This window comes from Cydia splendana, chromosome 21, assembly GCF_910591565.1.
Source record: "Cydia splendana chromosome 21, ilCydSple1.2, whole genome shotgun sequence".
Classification (NCBI taxonomy): Eukaryota; Metazoa; Arthropoda; class Insecta; order Lepidoptera; family Tortricidae; genus Cydia; species Cydia splendana.
The window spans coordinates 6,201,202-6,218,204 of NC_085980.1; the positions used below are offsets into that span (position 1 = coordinate 6,201,202).

A 17,003-nucleotide genomic window follows, 5' to 3' on the forward strand; every position below is an offset into this window, starting at 1 on the left:
AATAGCGAAGAGTCTCGACATCTTGAAAGACTCTCGCTAGGTGGTTGGATCAAGGGTCAGATGCAGAAGGCGGTGATCTTGGACACGGCGCGGATAGTCCGCCGGTTCCTCTCTCTGCGGCCCTGACCACCGGTAGCTTGGGCCTTGCTCGCTGCTGGCGGCACTCCAGGTTAGGTTTTTTATAATTTGTTTATATGTATTTTTTATTGTTTTGTAAGTGTTTTATATTGTACTTTTATATTCATATTATAAAACCCTAACCTAAAACCTAAGATAAATAAAGAGAAAACTATAATAAAATGGCACTCACCGGAAGTAAACGTTGGCATACATCATAGGGACTCCGTCGCTATTGGTCCAGATCCGCACAGCCTGCACGATGGCGGGCTCCTTGTTGGTTTTGTCGGGTTGCACGTACAGGAAGTCGCCCTTGTCGTACTTGGTCTGCGGTTGAGGGGCGCCCGCTGGCATTGACTCGTCCGTGCTTGACCTGTAGATGTATAATTGGTATAATATTGCTATAAAGGCTCATTTAGACGGTGCGAGAACTCACATGTGAGTTTCATTATATAGCGTTATTTGATCGGTCGGCTGAATTGTAGTAACCTCAATGTTCCGCAATGTAACTAAAATCGCATGCGAGTTCGCGCGCCGTCTAAATGAGCTCTAAGTGATTTTTTAGCTTTGATCACAATATCAGTGTATGTATACCCTAAAAGTTGTCTTTCAACTAAAAAACAGCTATAATAGGCAACCGTTCCAAACAACTACTATGGAGTACTTTTTAATATTGGATGCTCTCTATGACATTTCTTACTGAACTGAAATGTTCATTATACAATGACTTAAGAATACTCTAAGGTACCTGCACCAAAGAAAGCCCAGTTATTAAGCTTTCTCACTTCCAAAATTTCATACTTTTATAAGTGTGAATGGGTTAAAATTTTGTACTAGTACCATAGACAAAAATTTCAACCGGTCTGTACTTCTTTCCGCGGAACTTAGCTTTTTATAGATACATCCATCAACCCTTTGAACGCCACGCCTATCGTGTGCGGCGCGACATCATTAACTTTGTCACAATGCAATGAAATTATGACGTATAACACTGCGTGTGCTATCAAAATCGTTTCAGACTTGGTCAACTCTATTGGGCTGTCACCGCGCGCGTCAATTGACGTCTTTGGCGGTCAGATGGTTAAGAAAGATACCTGGTATCCTCCTCCTCATCATTCTCCTGTAACATCTTGCACTGCTTGAGCAACTCCACGCTGGTGGTGAGTATGTCTTTAGTGAAGGACTGCGCGGGTGACGTCAGCGTGTCCTTGCAGAGCTGGTCGCGGAGGGTGATGATTGTGATGAAGGTTTGTTCTCATACCTTGTATCCTCCTCCTCATCATTCTCCTGGAGCATCTTGCACTGCTTGAGCAACTCCACGCTGGTGGTGAGTATGTCTTTAGTGAAGGACTGCGCGGGTGACGTCAGCGTGTCCTTGCAGAGCTGGTCGCGGAGGGTGATGATTGTGATGAAGGTTTGTTCTCATACCTTGTATCCTCCTCCTCATCATTCTCCTGGAGCATCTTGCACTGCTTGAGTAACTCCACGCTGGTGGTGAGTATGTCTTTAGTGAAGGACAGCGCGGGCGACGTCAGCGTGTCCTTGCAAAGCTGGTCGCGGTGGGCGATGAAGGTTTGTTCACATACCTGGTATCATCCTCCTCATCATTCTCCTGTAGCATCTTGCACTGCTTGAGTAACTCCACGCTGGTGGTGAGTATGTCTTTAGTGAAGGACAGCGCAGGTGACGTCAGCGTGTCCTTGCAAAGCTGGTGGCGGTGGTGATGAAGGTTTGTTCACATACCTGGTATCATCCTCCTCATCATTCTCCTGTAGCATCTTGCACTGCTTGAGCAACTCCACGCTGGTGGTGAGTATGTCTTTAGTGAAGGACAGCGCGGGTGACGTCAGCGTGTCCTTGCAGAGCTGGTCGCGGTGGGCGATGAAGAAGGTTTGCAGCTCAACGGAGTCTTCGAAGATTTGGCTGTCCGTACGCGAGAGACGACGAGCTCTGAAATAATTCATGTTTTTAGCTGTAATATTAAGAATTATTATTGGTGAAAACCTGACTAGATAACTAGTTGGCCATTATCTTGTACGGACAAGAAGTCTAGGCCACACAGGAGCGAACTGACTATGGCATATTTGTTTCTGATTTAGGGCACAAGGTGGCAGGCCCTCCAACGTGGTAGAGCGTACGTGAACTGTGAGGGGCAGAATCTGAGTATTGGCATGATGTGTCAATGTAAGTTTTCGATTTACGCCACAAGATGACAATATTTGATTTGTTTGCAGGTGTCCCTCAGACACAACTTTGTGTCTGAGGGACACCTGCAAAACTAGACCTTATTGTTACTGTGCTATAGTTTACCTTTCAAAGACAGCAAACATGTCTTGTTGGAAGTGGTCAAGCCGACGGTATAGGCCTCGGTCCAGTCGCCGCTTGACAAGATCGAGGGAGATGCCGCGAACGCGGACGCCGTTGTTTTCGTCGTGTTCCGGTAGTTCTGCCATACTGTCCGAGTAACATCTGCAAAAAAAAAGAAATATGAAGTAAAATACCACGTTCGTTTCTTGCATGAGAAAATAGTCGATCGCAAGTAGCTTTGAAGCGCCGTTCGGTTACGTATTTTTTTTTTGGAGATAACACAGAAACAATCATACAAGAAAAAGTCATTCAACAAACATGCATAGATAGTATAGATACAGATGTTTCCTTGGATATATCTCACTAAGAACATTATTGTAGTGATTGAATAATATTAAAAATATGTATTTTGAAAAGATATGTCCCGCCGAGTATCTTGCCGGTCCCATATCGGGATACCCTCGACAGGCTGTTGTAGGGTTAGAGCCGGTGTAGCTTTATTTGACGTTCATAAGCGCATTGTAATATGCCGACTTGAAATATAAAAAGCGCATTGTAATATGCCTACTTGAAAAATAAACTATCTTTATTACCTGCCCTCTTCGTCCTGATGGTTGTACACCGACGTGAACAGGTTCAGGAGTAGTTCTTGCACGGCCGCCGGCACGTCAGGCGGTGCATCATCGTCTTCTCTGTAAAAATACATGACGGCTATTATTTGAAAATCTAAAAAATGTGTAATCAAGCAACGTTTACGACAATATGTTTCAAAGTCAAAGAAGAACAATATCTGATGGATTAAAAAATCCGCGAAGTATTTAAAAGCACTGCCACAAATCAGAGCTGCCGTGTTGAAATTTAAATTTAAAATAACATTAACCGCGGAGAACTGTTTCACAGATGTACGGTACGACGCAAAGAATTATGGTATGTTTAAAGGACTGTGCACACCGGGTGCGTGTGCGTTGTAGTATACAGATCCTTATGAGAGCCGGCACACCTCTTGCGTGACCTGTGCGTGCGCGGCGCTAATATTTTAACGCCCGCGCACGTGCACGTCTATGCACACAACCGGAGTGCTCTGGCATTTAGATCCTTGATTTAGAGCCACTAGCACCATTCCACTAATGCTCTGGTTTCCTAGGATAGCGGTGCCGTAGCGGTAGCGGCCGTCTCCATACAAATACTACGACATCCATATTTAGCCATATTATTTAGTATGGAGACGACCGCTATATGACGGCACCGCTATCCTAGGATTACCGAACTTAACCCAGGATTAACCTGGAGTTACCATGGTTACCAGTACAATTAGACACTGGGTTAACAGTTTAAGAGAGATAGTGCAAATGGGCCTTAGAAGTGACAAAGTCAACTAACCTTAGCATTTGCTTGGTCTGCAAGCAAACCCGCTGCAATATAAGCGCATCCTTATAGATCTGTGAGTCCGGCTCATTATATTTGCAGGCGTTGTCCAACATAAGCATGAAGTCGGAAGCCAGCTCGTTGACGGAGTTGTAAATGTTGTTCTTGAGTTTGTGTGCGATTTTCTCCATGTCTATGGGGTTCTTTATGAGCTCGTAGTAGTCGGGGTATTCGGATTTGCTTGGGAGCTTCATGAAGATTAGGGCGAGCTGGCGTTTGGCTGTGGAAATAATTAATCATTAAGTAATTGTAGCACATTAAATAAGATGGCGACTGTGCGCGATGGAGGGCCTGTCACCTTGTGGGCTAAAACTTAAACTTTTCCTCGCGTTATCCCGGCTTTTTGCCACGGCTCATGGGAGCCTGGGGTCCGCTTGGCAACTAATCCCGAGAATTGGCGTAGGCACCAGTTTTTACGAAAGCGACTGCCATCTGACCCTCCAACTCAAAGGATAAACTAAACCTTATCGGGATTAGTCCGGTTTCCTCACGATGTTTTCCTTCACCGAAAAGCGACTGGTAAATATCATTGATATTTCGTACATAAGTTCCGAAAAACTCATTGGTACGAGTCGGGGTTTGAAGCCGCGACCTCCGGATCGAAAGTCGCACGCTCTTACCGCCAGGCCACAAGCGCTTCTCAATGTATTAAAAAATGTATTACATATGAAATAAAATTGTAACACGTGAAATACAATCGCGACTGTGCGCGATGGAGTGGAGGCAAAAGTTGTCTGGACTTAGGAGTCTTAGGGACCTTATTAACAGGCGCCTTCTTCTCATAATTGAGAGTTAAATTCTTTAAGTCACATCTATAATAATAAGTTTCACATAAACTTACCTTTTGGGATCCTATAGTCTCGAATAGCGTCATACAACGTCCTGAGTTTCTGCTCAAGCGGCGAAAGTTGTCTTGACTTCGGAGTCTCAGGGACTTTATTAACAGGTGCGTTCTTTAAGTTTCTCATTTATAATAAAAGTTTCACAAAAACTTACCTTTTGGGATCCTATAGTCTCGGATAGCGTCATAAAGAGTTCTCAATTTCTGCTCAAGCGGCGAAAGTTGTCTTGACTTCGGAGTCTTAGGAACTTTGTTCACAGGCGCCTTCTTCTCATAATTGGAGTTGAGTTCTTTGAGTTTCTCATTCATGACGCGCTCCAGACGGCTGGCGTCATCGTAGATCATGGATCCCTCCTCGTTGAACTGTCGGCAGTTGGAGAACATCAGGCGGAAGTCGGATACCATCTCTTCTATACTGTTGTAACGGTCGCTCTGTGGAAAATGATTGTTCATGTGATGTTGATGTAACTGATACATTGGATGGGGATACAAAACAATTTATATGACTGGTAATTAAGTTTAAAAATATCTTTTAATTACTTTATTATTGATATTACAGATGTAGTGTATAATTATTTTTCTTTGTATTTTCGCGGAAACATACGAACGTGTCTTGCTATTTCAGTCAGTCTCGGTACAAAAAGTACTGAGGTTGACTGAAGTAGCATGACAAATACGAACCTTTCCGAGACAATACGAAGGAAAACAATTATGACTACATCTGTACATATTTTGTAACCATAAGACAACCCATTGCTTTATTTAGCTTAAATATAACGTCTGAGAAGATAATAACTTATTGATTTTTTAAAGGCTATTTAGCATTTTAACGATGTTATTGTGTCATTATATCCAACAGCAATTTCGCTATAAAACGTATCAGAGCTATCTTTTATATAAAAAAAAGATCGTACCGTCTACATTTAGTCGTAGTTGTAGCACATTTTTTCCTTTAATCGTAGCAAGAATAATGACGCCAAAACATACAATTAAACCGCTCGAAGATTCAACCCCCTGCTTAGACTATTGACTATACCTTAATATTGGCTTCAATAGTGATCATATCAATGGGCCGATCGATCACATTATAGTACTCTGGGTACAGTTTCTTGCTCGGCTTCTCCATGAATAGCAGCATAGGCTGCCTTCCATCGGGGCACGTGAAGTCGATGAGATGCTTGGCGATGAAGTGGAGCTTCTTCTTGAGGGGGAGGTTGGATTTGGGGAGGGAGGGGGCGGACGCGGGGGTGGTGGGGGCCGGGTTGACGCGGGGACGGCCTGTGGATTTTAGAGATCATTATTTAGCGATATTGAAGCATTAAATATTAACGAAGGCATAATTGACAGGATCATCATTCATTATTTGAACTAATTTAAAGTAAAACGATGCTTTTATATATTATTTGTCTTGATGTTTCGCGCTCTCTTGAACGCAGACAAAGTCAAAGTAAAGGGATAAAATACGAAAAGTAAAAATACGCTAGTCTTGATTTAGTTTAATTGTAGAAGGCAGTGGCCTAGTACCGATAGTCGTTGTGACTGAAAACTTAGTAAGCGCACTTGCAACATCCTGCTAACCTGGGGTTAACCCGTTAAACCATTAACCCAGTGTAACTCCAGGTTTAACCGGTAACCCCGGGTGATTGAATGGTGCAAGTGGCCCTAAGAGGCAAACGTACATCGATAAATGAAATGATCCAGTCATAATCAAAGGGCTGTATGTATGCAGCCTAAGACCTGTTGTTGTGGAAATAGGGAAGGCCTATGTCCAGCAGTCCACTGCTGCACCTCCGAAACACTACACCCTTCGGCCAGAAGTCTGCGCACTCGATGGTCCCCTGCAGCGGTCGCTGCGCGCGCATCACATAGGAGTTGAAGTGCACGTAGTGGCGCGATCGAAACTGGAACACCTTCAGCGTGTAACTGGTCTTCTGGTGTAGATATGTACTCCACCTCTCTAGCAGCCGTGGCGGTGTAATGCAGGCGCGACACATACAGTGCAACACTGGGTGTAGCAATCTGCAAGCCGGAATTAGGCGGCTCGGCGGTATCACACTGGAACGAGGCGCCGTAGGAGAAGGAGTCAACTCCTTTCGGTTAATATGGTGATGAAGCACTTACCCCTTGGTCTCGGCGTGGTGACCTGAGCCTGGTTCTTCACCGAGGACAAGCTCTCGTCGTCACTCGAAGAACTCTGCACAATGTCCAGTAGCTCTTGGACCCGCTGCTGCATTATCCTACAAAATAAATAAATATTTATATAATACATTCTTACACAGATTGACTAAGTCCCACGGTAAGCCCAAGGAGGCTTGTGTTATGGGTACTCAGACAACGATATGTATAATATATAGTCATTTGTAAACAACTAAATATTACTAAACTAAATATTCGATTTTATGGATATTTTGTACGACAGACGAGTGTAGGACCTAATGTTTCTTGGAGAAATGTTATCATTAACATTAACTGGATCGACTAGTAGAAAAAAATAGCGAGTGTATATTTTTTGGAAGTTTTACTCCATTCCCGGTCGAGACAAGCGAATTTTTAAAAATCTTTGAATGCAGTTTTGTTTATTTTTAAAAATAAAGGCATGTCTCCTTTAAGTAAAATGAGCCAACTTAAGGATTTAAGGTAGTTTCCCTCCAGGGCCCGACATATCTTTCCGCACTGTATAAATACATAGAAAACACCCATGACTCAGAAACTAATATCTGTGGTCGTACACAAATAAATGCCCTTACCGGGATTCGAACCCAGGACCATCGGCTTCACAGGCAGAAAGTGGATTGTGTTTAGCAAACAAACATTTATAAATTGGCATACACTCGTATCCGCCAGGGTGCGATTTATGAAGGATACATGGTGAAACTCTTGATTTGCTTGAAACTATACATACCTCTGTAATTTCGCGGCATCCCTATACAACCGAGAAGTAGGCTGGTTGTATTGCTTCGCGTTCTCAAACATAATGTTCATGTCCCCCGCCACCTCTGACAGTGTCCCGTAGGCCCCTTTCCTGATCTTGTTCTTGGCTATTCCGTGTGGGAACTCAGTACCTAATATACCGCTATTTTACTAGCTTCTGAAGTTGAAGAGACATAGAAACTCTTGATTTGCTTGAAACTATACATACCTCTGTAATTTCGCAGCATCTTTATACAACCGAGAAGTAGGCTGGTTGTATTGCTTTGCATTCTCAAACATGATGTTCATATCCCCCGCCACCTCTGACAGAGTCCCGTAGGCCCCTTTCCTGATCTTGTTCTTGATCTGGTTGAGGGACACCGGGTTCTTGATTTCTTTGTAGTAGTCGGGGTAGGCGCGGCGAGAGGGAAGCTTCCAGAAGGCTTCGGCCATTGGTGTGCCTATGAAATAGAAACTTTACTTTTTCTAACCTTAGTAATTTCCGAAATGGGGTCATCCATTAATTACGTCACACGTTTAGGGGGAGGGAGGGGTCAAGAAAATGTGACATATTGTGACATGGGGGAGGGGGGAGACACAAACTTTGTGATGTCACTTTAACTTCATCAGTAACCGAATTTTTTTTTTTTATTATTTTATTCGCTGTACATTTAAATAACAAGTTTTTAAAACGATAATCGTTTTTATTCTTTTAAGTTTATTTCCTAAGCAGTTTTGGGTTATAAAATTACTAATATTTATATCGTCAAAAATATTTTGATAAAATATTAATAATACTTAGGTACTTACTTAATTCGATTTGGCGATTTCGTAGAAATAATGTGACGTCACACTAGGGGGGAGGGGTTTGCCAAATGTGACCAAATGTGACAAGGGGGGGGGGGGGGGGGGGAGGGGTCAAAAAACCTAGAAATTCGTGTGACGTAATTAATGGATGACCCCAATAGATTCGAAACAAACGCTAGAATAAACTGGATAGTGGATCTGTGAGAGTGTGAGTGAAGATAAATTATGTCATAAGTGTTATTTTAACAATTGGTTAACAATTTTCTTAATTATCTAAGCGGAATAAATATTAAAATACAAATTACCACAATTGAAAAATATTACCGTTAGGTCCTGTCTGACTCTTGACAGTCTCAAGGAGTTTCCACTGTGGTGAGTCTTCATTCTCGCCTTTTTCGTCCTCACTTTCTCCAGCGCTCTCTTCAGAGTGCTAAAAAACCATGTGTCATTAGTGTCATTACAGTAGAATAAAGCACAGCGCGGCATTTACTCATCGAATAATTTTTAAAAAGTCATCATCATCATTCATCATTTCAGCCTATATACCGTCCCACTGCTGGGCACAGGCCTCCTCTCATGCGCGAGAGGGCTTGGGCTATAGTCCCCACGCTAGCCCAATGCGGATTGGGTACTTCACATACACCTTTGAATTTCTTCGCAGATGTATGCAGGTTTCCTCACGATGTTTTCCTTCACCGAAAAGCTAGTGGTAAATATTAAATGATATTTCGTACATAAGTTCCGAAAAACTCATTGGTACGAGCCAGGATTTGAACCCGCGACCTCCGGATTGAAAGTCGGACGTCATATCCACTCGGCCACCACCGCATATATTTAGATTTTAAAAAGTATTAAAATCTAAATATATGACACCACGTTCATAGCCATAGTGAGCCATACAAGTAATAAAAGAAGGTTGATTATTTTTTGTTATTAGTGACTTTAGAACGGGGACCGAACACCGGTATATTTTTCATACAAAATAACCGGTATTCAATTTCGGTATCTCGGTTTTTTGTGTATATTTTTGCACTTAATTGAGCTAATCTGATCAATAATTATCCTTACCTAAATACTATTCTATAAAAGAAATATTGTGAATGCTATGAGATATTTTGATTTTTAGTTATACCAGTAACAGTCCCTGCTTTAGAATAATGATGTACCTTGACGACTTCAGTATCAGAGCCCGGCGGGTCCATAATGGCCAGAGCACTGCTGGACGGGACGGGACCAATGCGAGAAGTTCTTTTGCTGCGGATTCGCTCCGAGGTCTTAGCGGGACCGCTGCGGCTGTGCTGCTGCTCTAATTCTTGTTTGCGAACTTGGATTATCTGTTGCACAATCATATTACATGTTTTAATGTATTGACATTCCTTGCAGATTTTTCTTTCCACAAACACTTCTACAAAAATTAACTGCACAATGCACATACTTACAGCGAAAGTATACCCCAGCCCCACTTAAATCTACAAAACGGATTTTTAGAATAATCTAGAAACAAGAATGTTATGTAGCCTTCTCTTAATGGGGTTAGGTTTACTCTTTGAAATAGTTGACAAGTAGCACAGTAATAGTTCTTGTGAAGTATAGGGCCTGCATTCTCGTTACCATCACAGTTTATAGAACATATAATACCATAATCTTTGAACATAAACATAAAGATGTAATCCCGGCAGTAGTTGTTAGATGTTTGAAGTGGTAAGCATAACAAGCTCTTTTAGATACCCCACTAGCGTCTCCCGAGCGCCAGCGTCTAGTTAACTCTATGGCTGCTGCTCGACGCAACACGCAACATTGGCGCAACTGCGCAGCGACGCCATTTTCTATAGCGCTGACTAGACGCTGACGCTTAAAGGACTCTAGTGGGAAGCCATTAGAGTCAATCAGAATAAAATAAGGGTTTGAAATACTAACCTTTTTCAAAGTCTTAGCATCCTTATAAATGTTGCTGCCCGGCTCATTAAAATGACACGCATTCCTGACCATCAGCTGCAAATCTTTCTCCATCTCATTGAGGTTGGTATACTCTCCGGCCTGGATCTTCTGCGCGATGGTCTTCAGGTCTATAGGGCTGTCTATGATGCGGTAGTACTCGGGGTAGCGGCGCTTGGATGGGAGGAATTGGAAGGCAGTGTAGAGGGAGCGGCCTTCGGAGTTCGCTGTCATGACCTGTGACGTGATATGGTAGATGGAAGAATTACAGAAAAAAATATGTTTTATCAATGTTTAGGTACAGTCGCCATAGGATCGGATCGGCCGAGGTGCACAAAAATATCTGAACACGCACTCTAACTGCTTGATAATAGAGGCGTGTTCAGTTATTTGTGAGCACCTTGGCCGCACCGATATCTGATGGCGATTGTACATTCAGCAAGATGATTGGGGCTGTTATACGGAACAACTTTTACTATGGGGTCTATCTCCAATATGACGAAAATAATCGTTCACACTGTTGGGCCGATTGGGCACCTTAGAGTATAGCTTACAGTTGAATAAATCCTGTATTGATTTAATTCCAGGCATAAGAGTTTCTTACTTTTGAGAAACTTACCACGTCTTTCCTTAATGAGTAGAATTTTATGAGAGGTTGGCGAGTATTTCTCTCAGAAAAAGCATTCGTAAAATCAACCATTGCCTATTAATTTATTCATTTCTTGTATTTATACAGGATCTACATTTCTACGTGCGTATTTAGTGCGAGAATATACAAACTCGCTTTCTCGCCAAGCCTGACGCTTGTCTTTAATTAACTGTACAAAACAACCACAATCTTAACCCTTTATAGGGTGTCAGAAATTATGCAAAATTGAACTCTATTGAAACTTTAAATAAGGTTTGAAATCAGGTGGGATTTTTTTTTATACCACATCGATGGCAAACAAGCATACGGCCCGCCTGATGGTAAGCAGTCACCGTAGCCTATGGACGCCTGCAACTCCAGAAGTGTTACATGCGCGTTGCCGACCTTTTAAAAACCTGTACACTCCTTTTTTGAAGAACCCCATACTGTAGACCCTCGGGAAAACCTCGGAACCTCGGGGAACCTCCCTCTGCCTTATAAAGGCATATCCTCGTAAGGCCCACCATACAAAGTTTCCCTATTGTTAATTTGAACCTTGTTGCAAAGTAGCTTAGGGTGACTTTCGTTTGTTTTAGAAAACAATGAAACAAAAGAAATGCTACTTTATGTAGTTTCTGAAAGGTTCGAATTAGATTGAAACAGAGTGTACATTGTAATTCACATTGGGCCTTACGAGGATAAAGGTGATTAAAGTCTACTTACGGCACTAAATAGCTCTTCAAATATGTTGTCTTCTTCGTTATTCGTGGATGTTTCGGAGAGATCCTCGGCTACATCAGACCTCCGGGACAGGGAGCCAGTGCGGGACACTCTCGGTGGTTTCACCTCTTCACCTAAACATTTGTTATTTTAATTGTTTTTTTTTCACCTTTCAATCTGACAAATACTAGCCTACTTTCTTTTTTACTTCTTTTTTCAATCAACTTAAACTCTCCAACTAGCATAAACAACCAATTTGTCTTTTTCTTACACAGAATTTATATTTACTTACAACAATACTTTTATAACACCTTCGCGGCAATTAATGTAACTTGTGAAGCATATAATAATGATATGAAGCATATGATGATGATGATATCCTGTTATCCCTCATCAGGTACATAGGGCTCTCAGAAGGGATTTCCATTTATCGCGGCAAATAAGAAGCATATGATAATGATTATAATACTCTGCTATATCATACCATTTTCCAAAGCATGTTTGGTTTGTGTATACAGCTTCCACAGCTCAATAGCATCCTTGTACTCCACAGTATCAGGCTTGTAGAAAGCCTTAGCATTGTTCACGAGCAACTCAATGTCTGCCGACAGCTCGTCCAGGTCTTCGTAATTATCCATCTTGAGCTTTTGTTGCACCTGGAACAATAACAAATCTTAGTTAACTAGACCCCAGATAAGGTCAACGGGTAGACCGTCTATCAGGTCTACAAGCTCTTTCGTCATCTCTCACTCTTGTGCTTGTACACACACGCCACTTACAGAAGATTGGTAGACCAGAAACAGCGAAGGTCTTGGTTTCTATGTCTAAGCCAGCATTTGCCAAACTATGGGCTCACCAGTGGGTCGCGAGCGAATATTAAGTGGGCCCTGGAACTACTAGGGCATCTGAGCGTTACTAATAATATTAAATGCCCCCTTTTTAAAACGGCCAATATGTGGGTCCCGAATTTGGCAGTTATTGTTAGGTGGGTTGGAGCCCAGTCAACTTTGGGAGCCACTTGTCTAAGCCAAGTACAATATAAGACTTTTTGCTTTATGACGGTCTTCTCAACCAAAAATTTTATATGCTGATCTTCCCGGCATTGATCTTAACTTTTTTTCAAGGATTTTATGAAATGATGAAGACCATAAAATTAGGTAGGTAATGTAAAGTTTGTTTTATTTATGTCACAAATGATTGATTACTTACAAAAATGCAATGAAACCACTTCCATCAGTCAACGAGGCCTTAAGCGGTAAATCTTTAAAAGTTATCTTGTAGATCGAGTGTTGTCTGTACTTACATAAATATATTTCCAATAGGGCAGATCTGACAATCTATCTATCTATCTATTAAACCCTTTTATTCTGAGTTACAGTATGTCTCTAAGCTCAGTGTGCCGCTTGGCAAAGGCCTCCTCTAGCTCTTTCCATTGGGGTTGTGGGCCACTCTTCTCCAGTTCGGGGCCACTGTGAGTTTGAGTTCATCCTCCCATCTTTTTCGAGGTCTCCTCTGGCTCCGTGTGCAACCTCTTGGGTACCAATCCGTTAGCATCTTGCTCCATTATTCCTGCCTGTCTCTCAACATCTGACAATAATAATGACAAAACTTACCCTTAACAAGTCAATAGGCTGCGACACTACTTCATAGTACTGCGGCTCTTGACGTCTTTTGGGTGCTCGGATAAAGGAGTCACAAAGTAATGTACCATCATCCTTCTTGAAACCTCTGATGGTGTCATACAGTTGTTGGCACATTTCGCTCTGGAATTTTCGATAAAGATAAATTAACGTAATTAAAAATACCGTATTCTAGTTACAATAACACTTAACATTTCTCTCTTATTACTTATAAGCGGTTTAAATTTTAAGTGAGATGTGCCGCGCGGTAAAATGTATTTTGGTTAGCATGAACTTACTGGATCCAGCTTTTTCTTTTTACGCGAAGGCGGAGGCCCGGGAGTATGTTCCACTCCATCATCACTATCGTCTCCGTCAGCTCCACGGCTGGCCCCAGACGAAGCCCGACGTCGTTTACTCATTTTCAATCTATACCAAGCTAATCCAAAATCCACTGCACCGGATCGTATAACAAGTATAACAACTAATACTAAGCAACCGCGACTTGTCAGTTACATTGTTGGTTACGAATTTATGCGTAAAAAATTTAAAGTATTTCGTTGGATTACACGAAATAATAAAATACAAATTTGGAAAATGAAAATTCACAACAAGCGTCGTCCGGCCATTGAAATTCGTTCCAGTTCACGCATAGCTTTAATGTGCGTCGTGATTTCTAACAGTCAAAGTAAACGGCAAGAGCATTTTTTTCTATAAGTTAAATGAAAAATTCAATGACAGTAAAACATCTTGCACTTACGATTGTTTTATTCAAATTAATTATGTTAATATTGTTATGTGAGCGATATTTAACAATTGTATCAAATAATCAAAATGGAACGTTACGTGTAGGTTGCCAAACATAAAAAATATTATAGCGGATAAATGTAGAAATTTTCATGTGGCAACCTTCAGCTAACTGCCTTCAAGTCCCGCCAAAAAGACTACGGAATCGAATCGAATCACCGATAATCGGAAAACTAACTGGCAAAACTGCCTTCAAGTTTGTAATGTTTTCTATCTTCTACCCACGATAATACCACGATAGATAGTTCTTGTATTTTATTATAGTAATACGATTTATACGTGGAAAACCTATCAATCCTTTCTTCAAGTTTCTTTAATTGGTAAAATGAACAAATATTCCAAGAACTTTATATTGGTCGGGGACTTGAACCACCATTGTCTGCTGTGCAAGGAGTCGTTTCTAACAGTAGATGATTTGGAGAAGCATTTAAGATGGGAGAAACACCGGAAAAGTATCAAAGACCTGAGCCCTGTGTCGAAGTTTAAGAGAGATCGCATTTTTAAGGTAACTATGATTTTTTCTAATGAGTTCAATTTAAGTAGTAAAAAATTAACTTGAATTTCTCATTTTATCAACAGATCGATGATAAGTACTTCTGTGAGCATTGCAACCAGATTTTTAGTACTATTTCGGAATTACCAAAGCACATACAGGATGAAAATCATCAAAAGCGTAAAGATGAACCCGAAATAGAACTTCGACCCTCACTTTGTAAAAGAGACTCTGGCTTAACATATATAGGGAAGGACAAAAATGTAATGAAGATTCCTAATAAAGAGTGGTATGGGATAATTGATTCTAAATGCATATTCTGTGATGTTGATGTGGATAATTTTATGAAACATATTTCATTGTCGGACCACATGATAACTATGATTCAAAGTAAGATTGTTCTGAATGAGGAAGGCTTATTTTATAGGGAGGTAAGTTTTTAATTGTATTAGTATCAATTATTTCATTAAGGGGTTTACCATATTTGTTGCTACCCTGCTCTTATTTTTAGTTATCCTTCTTTCCCCATAATAAAGTCCCATAACTGCCATAACATACAGCTGGGCGAGAATGAAGGTGAGTGCTGATTATTGTTTTATGTGTTTATGTTTTTTAGTTCAAAGACAAGTATGGTTACTGCTTCCTATGTAAGACAACATTTCAAATACAGTCTAAAAGTGACCACTGGAAAGACGAACTTCACATAGAGAAGACAAAGGCACATAATGTGAACAATCACAAAAGTTATCAGGAAAAGAAACTGGATGTGGCCTTTAAGCTTCTTAATAGTCAGAAAGACTATTTTGATATTGATCTGGAAAACAGAGTGGCCACATGCAAAATTTGTACTGCCTATGTGAATATAAACTTCAAATTTATGCTAGAGCATAAGAAAATTCATAACATAACTGACAAAGATAAGATTAAACAAGCTCCAGTGGACATGGATAAGGTCTTTAAGTCTCTCAGAATTAAGAGATCTAAGAAAGAAATCTATGATCATGGCAAATTAAGGGCTGAACTAGCCAAATTTGGGAGGGAGAATTATATCAAATTAGTATTTCCAGGAGATAAAGGATACTGTTTACTTTGTGGCACATATATGTCCGCTCATATGAAAAAGTTTACTGAACATTTGAAAGGATATATTCATATGGCACATTTAGATTTAAAGAATGGCAAACTTCATGTCAAGCCAGTGTATAAGACTATAAATGTGAATGACTTGATTGATACAATTGGATTTGCTAAAGATGTGCATTCTTTCTGGATCAACAAACAGTTTGCCGCTGATGTGACTTCTTTAGCACTTGTCTCTGAGATCCATGATCCTCAATGTGAGAAATTCAGATGTTATGCATGTGACAATATTTATAAACAAAAGGAATATGAAGAACATTGTCTCTCAGAAACTCACAGAAGAAACTTTTATAATGCTGAAGTTATAACTTCAATTGAGGATGAATTTATTAGAGAGGTAATAATTATTGTTGGAACATGTTTATCTCCATTGTATTTTAAATATTTTAATACCATGATGTATTAAAAAAAAATCTTCAAATTTTGTTTGCAGGTTCATCCTAATCTGTACCACTGTGCAGTTTGTAACCTAATGTTTGCTTTTTGGGACGCATTGGATAAGCACATCCATAGCGGGAAGCATAACACGATTAAAACTGTCATGAAAGATGATTTCGCTGATTGTGAAAACCTGGAATTACTATCTTTTGACCAAGAGGAATTGTTAGCAAAATTGGTCAGCTTAGGTTTTAAAAAGAGCTATCAAGCAGCCCACACAGGAAAAATAGCATGAAGATGTAAGGGTACTTCCATAGGTCATCTATGTAAGGATGGTATTACATCTGTCCAATTTTTTTGTCCAATGTCAGTGCGTCTCACTCTCTCATTAAAGCAAAATGTGAGACACAATACAAATTGGACAAAGAAATTGGATAGGTTGGAATACCACCCTAAAAAATGTATGTTAGCGGCTTCAGTAGGTATGTGCTAGTGCACCTAATTGTTTACTGAATATGTTTTTTTTTTCATGTTTTTGATTTAATGTTTTTTTGTTTGCTTATTGTTTTCTTTCATTCTTAATTTTAGGCAGTTTCTTAACTGTAACTAGGAATAGTTACGATTAAAAACTGAAAAGAAGAAAAAGTATTGTTTATTTATAAAAATAAAACTACACGTAACTATAACTTACACTCAGATTTCCAGTCTTGTTTTAATTCTATTTGTTAATTTACACGTTTTTAACCAAAAATTACAAGTTTCTCTTATAAAAATAGATATCAAACCACTGTGGAAAATGAGATAGTAATAAAATTAAATCATTTTCACTATTCTTATGAAGTTTGTGCAACTGTGTTAGAGTTGGTTGAATATAAT

General features: G+C 40.4%; 2 protein-coding genes and 1 long non-coding RNA gene across 3 annotated transcripts in view; 2 read left to right on the forward strand and 1 right to left on the reverse strand.

Annotated features, from left to right (window-relative positions):
• LOC134801170 (protein polybromo-1) overlaps positions 1–13,843 on the reverse strand; it is a 38,932-nt gene extending 25,089 nt beyond the window's left edge. The window contains exons 1-16 of the mRNA XM_063773717.1: positions 13,609–13,843; positions 13,304–13,453; positions 12,175–12,346; positions 11,694–11,824; positions 10,325–10,579; positions 9,574–9,741; positions 8,732–8,837; positions 7,830–8,061; positions 6,812–6,927; positions 5,727–5,968; positions 4,846–5,122; positions 3,805–4,069; positions 3,018–3,116; positions 2,428–2,586; positions 1,861–2,067; positions 311–490 (exon numbers count right to left, since the gene is read on the reverse strand). Coding sequence (XP_063629787.1) covers positions 311–490; positions 1,861–2,067; positions 2,428–2,586; positions 3,018–3,116; positions 3,805–4,069; positions 4,846–5,122; positions 5,727–5,968; positions 6,812–6,927; positions 7,830–8,061; positions 8,732–8,837; positions 9,574–9,741; positions 10,325–10,579; positions 11,694–11,824; positions 12,175–12,346; positions 13,304–13,453; positions 13,609–13,731 — 2,882 coding nt within the window. The 5' untranslated portion in view covers positions 13,732–13,843. The remainder of the gene's footprint in view (positions 1–310; positions 491–1,860; positions 2,068–2,427; positions 2,587–3,017; positions 3,117–3,804; positions 4,070–4,845; positions 5,123–5,726; positions 5,969–6,811; positions 6,928–7,829; positions 8,062–8,731; positions 8,838–9,573; positions 9,742–10,324; positions 10,580–11,693; positions 11,825–12,174; positions 12,347–13,303; positions 13,454–13,608) is intronic.
• Positions 2,905–17,003, forward strand: part of LOC134801198 (uncharacterized) — a 396,731-nt gene continuing 382,632 nt past the window's right edge. The window contains exon 1 of the long non-coding RNA XR_010145643.1: positions 2,905–2,979. This is a non-coding gene — a long non-coding RNA (uncharacterized LOC134801198). The remainder of the gene's footprint in view (positions 2,980–17,003) is intronic.
• LOC134801287 (uncharacterized) lies at positions 14,371–16,440 on the forward strand. The gene is made up of 4 exons (XM_063773827.1): positions 14,371–14,621; positions 14,696–15,040; positions 15,226–16,086; positions 16,183–16,440. The coding sequence occupies exons 1-4, from the start codon at positions 14,442–14,444 to the stop codon at positions 16,420–16,422; spliced, it is 1,626 nt and encodes a 541-aa protein (XP_063629897.1). The 5' UTR covers positions 14,371–14,441; the 3' UTR covers positions 16,423–16,440.

What these genes read in the sequence shown, in the direction of transcription:
- LOC134801287 (XM_063773827.1), top strand. Translation starts at nt 14,442, where the DNA reads ATGAACAAATATTCCAAGAACTTTATATTGGTCGGGGACTTGAACCAC. An exon ending in AAGGCTTATTTTATAGGGAG is followed by an intron (nt 15,041 to 15,225) that starts GTAAGTTTTTAA and finishes TATGTTTTTTAG; the next exon opens with TTCAAAGACAAGTATGGTTA. An exon ending in AGGATGAATTTATTAGAGAG is followed by an intron (nt 16,087 to 16,182) that starts GTAATAATTATT and finishes TTTTGTTTGCAG; the next exon opens with GTTCATCCTAATCTGTACCA.